Source organism: Microchirus variegatus (assembly GCF_963457635.1).
Source record: "Microchirus variegatus genome assembly, chromosome: 1".
Taxonomy (NCBI): Eukaryota; Metazoa; Chordata; class Actinopteri; order Pleuronectiformes; family Soleidae; genus Microchirus; species Microchirus variegatus.
In genome coordinates this window covers 31,651,395-31,660,150 of record NC_139802.1, presented here as the reverse complement: position 1 = coordinate 31,660,150, position 8,756 = coordinate 31,651,395, and the positions used below count along the sequence as shown (strand labels likewise).

The 8,756-nt window shown below is 41.7% G+C and overlaps 1 protein-coding gene across 1 annotated transcript; it reads right to left on the bottom strand.

The window, feature by feature from the left end:
• Positions 1-464: 464 nt before the first annotated feature.
• On the bottom strand, positions 465-3,261 carry LOC310927374 (chloride intracellular channel protein 5). Its single transcript, XM_083889669.1, has 6 exons — positions 3,164-3,261; positions 2,929-3,038; positions 2,696-2,821; positions 2,487-2,593; positions 1,649-1,830; positions 465-1,551 (listed from the first exon to the last, which is right to left on the bottom strand). Exons 1-6 carry the CDS (start codon positions 3,224-3,226, stop codon positions 1,390-1,392), a joined length of 750 nt encoding a protein of 249 aa, XP_083745795.1. The 5' UTR covers positions 3,227-3,261; the 3' UTR covers positions 465-1,389.
• Between the last annotated feature and the right edge of the window lie 5,495 nt (positions 3,262-8,756).

The following is an 8,756-nucleotide window of genomic DNA, read 5'->3' as shown; positions in this document are numbered from 1 at the left end:
TTAAACATATGGAAAAAGTTAAATCTCACTATGAATCTGCACAGTCAATGTGCAAATGATTAATGATTCCTATCACATATTACATCAATTGAGTTTTAATATAATTAAAATAGACACATTACCTAACTGGTTTTAGTCATCATGCCAGCATTTTAACACACAACTACTACAATACTACCACTACGACTAAAATGCAGCGGCTATATTGTTATGGTTCAGAATTGAAAGTTCATTTGTGATTTCAAATATACTACACTCTTAGAAATAAGGGTTCCAACAGTGTCCTTCTACCAGGGCTGAGGTTCTACCATTTGCTTGCGGGTTCTTGGTAACAATAATGGTTCCAGTAAGAACCATTTTGTTCCAGAGAACCCTTTAAAATCCCTTTCCTGAATAAAGGGTTTTAAAAGGGTTCCTTCCAAAAGGGTTCTAGGTGGAACCTTTTTAAAAAGGTTCTACCTGGAGCCAAAAGGGGTTCTCCTATGAGGACAAGCCGAAGAACCTTATATGGTTCGACTTTGCACTTTTATTTCTAAGAGTGTATAGAACTGTGTTGCGATATTTAAGCTCTACTGCAGGGGTCACCAACGTGGTGCCCGCGGGCACCTGGTAGCCCGCAGGCAGCCAATACGGTGCCCGCGGGCTCACTTCACTTCACCTCACTTACATGTATCCGTATGATCGCTCAGTAAAATATCTTTGATATTGTTTATACAAACTGATAATCGTTAGGAGTAAGCACTGGAATGAATGTGTATGCAGTTGAATGCATAATATTAATCATTTAAATGCTAAACAAACAAAAAAATATTATATGGTAGCCCTCCATATTATTTTTTACCCTTAAGGTAGCTCTCTGTCTCAAAAAGGTTGGTGACCCCTGCTCTACTGTATACGTGTCTGCTAGTTATTGTGGGTTTTTTTGGAGTGAATCTGGCCCTGCCAACATCTGAAGAAGAAGGTGAACGCAAAGTGAATCGGGAATCAATTCGGCAAGCTAGTCTCTGATTTATATAGATCGCTTGGTCTATGATTAGCATCGAGAAACAAACGCTCACTGTGCAACCCAACCTGTGAGAGCACACACACATGCACACACACACACACACACACATTATACACAAACTTGTCAAACTAAGTGAAATCGACTTTAATCCTGGTCGTCAGGACTGTCCACTGTCCAAGTTTCCCTGTTCCAACACACCTGTTATCAGACTTCTGCAGAGATCGATGATGAGCAGACCATTTGAATCAGGTGAGTTAGAACAGGGCAACATCTAAAACATCCAGGGCAGTGTTACCTGAGGACCAAGGTTAGGAAACACTGTGTTAAATGTGTTATATGACATATTCATCCGTGTTCTTCTCCTACTTTTCCCACTTTTGCTCTTATTTGATTCGCTTTGCAACATCCAGGTAAGCAAATTCAATCTCCCTCTCAGCTGGGCATGTGCTGGTGAACTCCTCCCTCTCATAGGCACAGTTCAAATATCTCCACAGACAGGTCATCTCCGCCGGAATCTCAAAGCCACGGTATTTCTTGGCTACAACCTGTAGAGACAGAAAAAAAGAACATGAACGGGATGATGGTGACAGGGGCCGGGAACACTGGTTTAGTGTAAAGAACAATCACATTCAGTGAATGGACCTTGAGGATGTGTAGTTTAGGCAGGAGGTTGCAGTCAGCCAGAGTGAGCTCCTCTCCATCTAGGAAGCTCCTGGAGGATTCGGGCTGGTCACCTGAGGCATAAGCATCTATCTCCTCAGGCAGTGGCGTCCGCAGGAAGTCATCGAGGCGCTGAAGAGACTTCAGCAATGCTTTCTCTAAGGCTGCACGGACACGGGGAATTAAAGAGGAACAGACAGACACACATTTTCTCTGACCACACTGACACCAACTGAGTCATTTGACCACTTGGGGCAGGAGAACAATCTTAACGTGAGATTGAGATGCTTGAACTCAGTTTAAGAAAAGGATGGGGGGAGAATAGACGGATTTCTCTGATATAAAAGAGGCTTGAATGTTGAGAAAATCTGTGACTTATTGTATAGTTTGATGAGATTTTAACTTAAAGGTGCCATATGTAAGAATGTGGCCAAAAACGGTTACTACATTCAAATTCAAAATATCGAGGTCTTTTAGGTTTGGTTTTCTGATGTAACTGGCAACCCGTGGTTGCTCGGCAGCTGAGACTCTACTGACTGCAATGATCGGTAGACAGCGGTAGGTGGCGCCACATGCCAAAACATGGTTTCAAAATATAAACATGATTTGCAGTCTGCAAAATATTAATTTAATGCAAATATTTTGTCTGTACTGTTGCTGGTGGTGAGTTCAGTTTGTTATATGAACATTATTCCTGAGTCTCTGTGACATATTAGGAGGATTTTATGGCCAGCTTTAGATTTATTACATAACGCACCTTTAAAATTAGACTAATTTGAGGAAAACTGAGAAACAGGAGATGTCACAGTTGCTCTCTTACCAACATTGGTGTCTTTCTTCGGGTTTTTGATGTAAGCTGAGAACTTAGCAAACACATCGATGCCGGCTGTGTTGGCCTCTGGATGTTTGGGAGCCAGTCTGGGATAGCTATAGTTTTAAAGACACACGAGAGTCAAGAGCAATGACTGACTGCATATAAAACCAATGCAAGGAACCTCACTTGTGTGAATGCATGTGCGTTTCCTGTACCATGGTGGGGTCAGTTTGTCCTCCAGGAATTCCTCGATCATGTTCACGTCAACTTTCACCTCACCGTTGAAGGTCACAAAGGGAGGGTTGGTTCCTGGAGCGAGGTCCTGCAGGTCAGCGGGCTTCCTGGAAAAACACAACATGCAAGAAGAAAAATCACAGTCGTTTATAGACAACTGTCAAGTGGTACAAATGTGATTATGTGTGTGTGTTTGAGTGTGTCGTAGAAAAACCGTTTGAGGTCGACAGTCGTGACATTGAAGATGACGCCTTTAAGCCACAGGATCATAAACAGTCTCTGGGAGAAAGGACAGTTGCCGATCCTCTCCCCATCACTTCCCGCCTACACACACACACACAAACATGCCCAAGCAAAAGTGAATGCATTAGATCTGAACCCATACTTATTATTGGGATATTTGTTCCTGTTGCTAATAATCAGTATAAATGCATACATTTATCTCTTACCTTTACAAACAACTCAATTGTGGGGAAGCCAAGCTTTTGAACGGCAACATTGTACCAGGACATGGTGAACAGATCAACTCACCAAAAACTGTATGGGAACTTGAACCCCACTACAAGACACTCACCGATCCCAATAACCCACCAAAAAAAGTGAAATTATCATCCACGGTCCGCAATTAATCCATATTTGCCACCATGTCATCTTCTAATAAAGCCATGACGAACATCTCTGCGTCTGTGTGTCCGTCTGACTGCTCATCGTCTGCTCGCTGCTTTCTCTGGTATGTCAGTGTGTCCGGCCAAACACAATCACTCTTTGTTATCACGTCACGCCACAAAGACAAGAATCTCAAATAATGGAAACTTGATTGTTTGGCGTGTGTGCCCGTCTTCTGCAAATCACTGCCTCTTTCTAGTGTTTCTTTAACACTTAAACATGAAGGAAACATTATAATCCGATGGGACAGTTTAGTATGGAAATCACAGTAGAGAACTCACTTTCATATTTTTAGAAGGAGTAGGAGGCAACGGAATCTCTGCTGCAGAATACACAAAAAAAGAACTTTAATGGCTATCTTCCCCTCCACAGTTTACCGTTAATGTGTTTGCATTGCAGAAAAAAGGCATTTTTTTTCTAAATAAACAACATAATTTCTTTCACTAAAAGTGATTTATACACTGCTGTGATACTTAAAAACAAGAGGCTTTCATTTCTTCCTCAAGGGCTTGGTTTAATGGAAGCAAACATGACCCTTGGTCATCCAGTTTTACTTTGAGACACTGGAAGTTCCTCACTAAATTTGGACATTTGACCTTTCATGATCAATAACAATAATCACAAACTAAGTGTAGTCAAAACCAAGTAGCAACCAACAGGACTTCACCTGGAGGAATCAAAGTTTGCGATTTGGCCAGTGGCATATCTGGGGTTTGCAAGAGAACATTCACAGATGTCACCTGCAACCAAGCTCAGAATGGATGATACCAGCCTTCAGTCACACTGGTCTCCATTCACATGTGCCATGTGTTATTGTCTATTTTCCTCTATATGGGAAAATAAAAAAATAAAAAACTAGCATCATTTTCTATTGAAGAAGACCTGAGATCATCAACTCAGAGTGCGAACTGCTGTAATAATTCAAGTTTTTTTCTCACTGTCCTTCATGTTTTAGGTGTTTCCCTGCTCCGACACACCTGATTCAAATAAATGGGTTGTTATCAGGCTTCAGCAGAGCTTACTGACGAGCTGACCATTTGAATCAGGTGTGTTTGTGGCTCCCAAGGACCAAGAGAGAATGCTGTAATTTATTTTCGGGGCATGCTGGGGTTGGGGGTGGGGTTGGGTTGCGGTAAAGCTGAGTGCAGCTCAAAGGATCAACAGCCACACTGACTGATTACAGCAAATCTGATTTTAATGACAGTCTAAATAATATTATATTATTTGCCCAGTAAACTTAGATGACTCAAGCCATAGTCTGAGCTTGTATCCAGGCAGCTAAACATATAGTGAATGACATAGTTTGAGGTTGTTTTGCCTTCTTTTCAGCACAATTCTGCCAACAGCTCTCAGGACCAAACAACAGGCTAATCAGCTTGTAGTGAGAATGCAGAGATTAACCCTGCATGCTCTCGACAACAGCATAGCACTGTTGTACCACTCAGTTATTAATGCCCTCAGCATGGTTCCCTGGACACATTCAAGACAAACACTGTCAAATCAGCATTTCACAACAGATATGTCAAGATTAAAATTAAAAGTTTATTTTATATTATTTAAATTCACTGATTTAAGTTCATATTTTTTTCAATGGAGGTTGATAAAAGTTGTCTGAAGTGTGTTCATGTGGTGCTATTGAGTCCAGAAAAATGCTTGAAACTCATGCAGCCCAACAAAGAAAGCCATTGTTTGAACTGCGAGCTCCCACAGAGATTAGACTGTGTATGTGTGAAGCCGCTCTCAGAAATGAGTGCACTTTTTGTTTTGCATTAAACCTCTCTGCTGGTCCTCAGAAGGCTGTCTGCTTCTTTTATTCTAACCTCAGTTTATGAATGCGAAAGTGAAAAAAACAAAACTGAAACTGTCACCTGATCCATACCTGATTTGTTCTATGCATGTGCAAAGTGAGGCTAGTGAGTACATGTTTTTATGCTAAACAAATCAAGGTTGATGTCATATTGACTAGATGGGAAAATAGTAAACATGTTCAGAGACTCATTACCTTGACATAGAGTGCAATCTCAAAGTGCTGGTCTTGGGTTGTTCTACTGTTCCTGCATACAGCAGGCAAAGGGTTGTCCACTCTTCGATGTGAAATCAGTTTCACCTCCTCTCTCTTCTCCTCGGTCCCCTCATCACACTGTGGCATGTATGCGTGGCCATCCTCCAACAGCACCACTCGCTTCCTCTTGACGTGTCCATCTTTCTTTTTGGGCAGGGATTCATATTTAATCACTGACTTCAGCTCCTTTAACCAGTCATCCCTACATGGCAGATGTTTCTCCGCCATTGATGCTTCCTTCTTCCCCCATTCCGTCTTTACAGCTTCTGTTTCAACGATGTCCTTTTTCACTGATTTTAGATCTTTCCTCCAGTCTTTTATTTCCTGTGCTCTCTCTTCCTCAGGCTGCATTTCTGCTTTCAACGGTGGCTCAGGACACAAGATACCATTCTCCAATATTTCCTTCAGCACTTTGCCTTTTCCAATTGACTCAACTTCCCTGTTGTCATCTTCTGACTTTGTGTTCTTCTCTTCCTCCCCTTTATCATCACATTTAACTGTCTCGACTTCTAGCTCCTGACACGTTTCATCCTTTGTCTTCATTATGTTATCTTGAAGAAGGGTTACAGTGGTGGTAGGCTTTTGTTCATTAAGTGCACTTGTGTGATCCTCCTCTATGTCTTCAGTGTCATCATTTGTGTCTTCTCCTGTCACCTCTTGAGCCCCCACTGTTACTTCTCCCTCTGATCCTACCTTCTTATCTTCTATAATGACCTTCTCTACTGGCTGCTCTCCCACGTTGCCCCAACAATCTGCCACTGCTTCATCATCGTCATCATTTGTTGTGGAATGATTCTCAGTGGTTTCTCCTCCTGGCTGGTTGGACTCATCTTCACTCATTTCCTCCAGATGAATGGTCTTGGTCACCTGCTCCAAATCCACAGCCTGCTGTGTGTCTGAAGGAGCCTCCTCTGTGCACTGCACTGCCTGTTCTGGAGGACCTACCAAGTACTGGTTTTCGAGCCTAGCAGTAGATTCATTTTGAATTTCTCCATCAGCACTCTCTCTGTGCTCTCCCTCACCCATCAACTCTCGAACAACAAAATCACTTGTCTCGCCCTCCTCTTCCAAAGTTCTTCTCCCATCCAGAGTATTAACCTCAACCTGTTGCGGTGTCCTCTCCTCCTTCAGGTTGATATCTCCGAACCTAGTTTCCTCATTCTGTCTCTCTGTCATTGACAGTCTTTCAGGGGGTAAAAACTCTTGCATGTCTATGTTTAGGTTTTCTTGACCCCCTGCATCTAGAACATGGTCAGAAGTGGATATTCCATCTATCATGAAGTCGTTGGGCACCTCATCGCTAGTATTTACCTTTACGGAATCTCGCTCCAACATGTAGTTATTTGTTTTCTCAACTTCCTGTTCGCTGCTTTCTGGGACGTACATCTCGTCTGTATTTTTTTGATTTTCACTGGTGAACTTGCTGGTCTGCTTGTCCACTAATGTGTTGCCGTTTGTATCAGCTGACATCTGACAAAGATCACGTTGACTGTCGACTGATTCATCTGTGCCTGTGGCAGCATGGATGAAGTCTGTTGATGGTTCCTCAAGGGTTTCTGTCATTTCACTGTTAGTGAAAAGATTGTTATTTGTTTCATCAGTGGAAAAGTCTTTATGCTCTTCTGACTCATCTTCAAAAACACTGAATTCTTGAAGAGTCTCTGTATCAGTGGCATTGGACGTGACCTGGTTTTCCTCCTTTGGCATTGTTTCTGCACATTCCGTGTTTGCCTCTTGCTTATTTTCTTCACCGTTTGTGTCTTCTTTTTCTTCTATTTCTTGCTCTTGAAAAATGCTGGATGTCGGTAACTGACATGGACTTTCAGTCAGTGTCATTGTGTCTTCAGACTCTTCCTCAACCCCGTCTGGACCTTCTCTTACTCTTGCTTGTTCTTCTATTGTTTCATGCTCCTCATCTACATTTTCTTCCCCTCTTTCCTCCCCATCTCTTATCACTCCATTTGGTTCATGGTCCTCTTGTATTATCCTCACTTCCTCACTTTCACCCTGTGCTCCACTTTCTACATTGGCTTGCCCCACTCCTGTTTCAGCCATCATTAAAACATCTTCTCCTACCTCCTCAGCTAGTTCCACTTCATCATCTTCCTCTTCTCCTTCCTCATCCTCTCTTCCTATCTGGGTATCCAGGTCTGAACAAACACCCAGTGGGCTGTGGATGACGGCAGTGTGTGATAGGTCTTGGTTTGGGCAGGAGCCCGATTGAGCCATGAAAATGTGATATTAAAGACAGCAGACTTACTTAGGAAGTATTAATGTCAAAATATCCAGACTTGATGAGCAGTTCCTCAAGATGTCAAATGTATAGAATGGAACAGATTTATTTGAGAGGTGCCAAGACTCAAGTGAAGAAGGTTAACTCTTCCCAGATTTGACCCAGAAGGTAATCTTCCTGAGGACAAGGTTAAAAAATAAACCCTGTGAACTATCGCTGAAAATAAGCACAAAGAATTGTTTCCAAGGTCACAAGACGACACAGATCCTGGAATAGTTCACAAGCTGTTTTGTGAAAGGTGCAGAGTCCAGATCCAGGGCCGCTTTGAGAAGTTGTACAAGTCTCTTAAATTCCTGGTGTCAAACTTTCCATGCAAGAAAAAAGAAGATCTGTATTCTGAGATTTCAAATTCAAAGATGAGGATTTGGCAGGTAAAAGGTTTACCCGTACCTTCATATATATATTCCTTGTTACTATAGGGCTTTCAAACTGCCGTGAACCTTATAGTTAGTTGCTCTCGCTCTCTCGCTCTCCGGGATTAATGGAAGCTGATCCCCGCATGACCAAAAGCTTAAACCTCACTGCCACCCAGGGACCACTTAATGATGTTCTCACACACACAGTCCACATACCTATGCCACTTCTCTTTGATGTGTTATTACTGGAGCTTGCTAGTATGGCATTTCTTTGAGATGAAGGTCTAATATTATATGTAAATGGCTTGTTATGTTCCAACATGGCTGCTAATGGAAAAAAAATGTGACTGTGTATGTGACGTAGTAGATTGTGTATTTGGTTATCAGTCAGACAACTCATGTTTCATAATACATTATATACAGCACCTTACTTTGAAAATCACATTTTAAAAAGAGAATAAAAACGGGTCTCCTTATATCCCCAAGTGTTAAAGTGCCTTTATGTTGTCTGTTTGCCTTTTATGTTTTTGTGTGTTTTTTTTTTTTTCATTTGATGGTCTATTTTTTTTGTTTTTGTTTTTGTCATTTGTTTTAATGCTTGCACGTCTGGTAATTCAATTTATGTGAAAGGTGTGTGCATTCATTATTTATAATAATTATTAACT

Excerpts from the sequence above, each read along its gene's own strand:
- LOC310927374 (XM_083889669.1), bottom strand. The coding sequence starts at position 3,226 with ATGTCCTGGTACAATGTTGCCGTTCAAAAGCTTGGCTTCCCCACAATT. Across the intron at positions 2,594-2,695 it reads GACAAACTGACCCCACCATG|CTATCCCAGACTGGCTCCCA; the intron begins GTACAGGAAACG and ends TTAAAACTATAG. Across the intron at positions 1,831-2,486 it reads GAAGAAAGACACCAATGTTG|CCTTAGAGAAAGCATTGCTG; the intron begins GTAAGAGAGCAA and ends GTGTCCGTGCAG.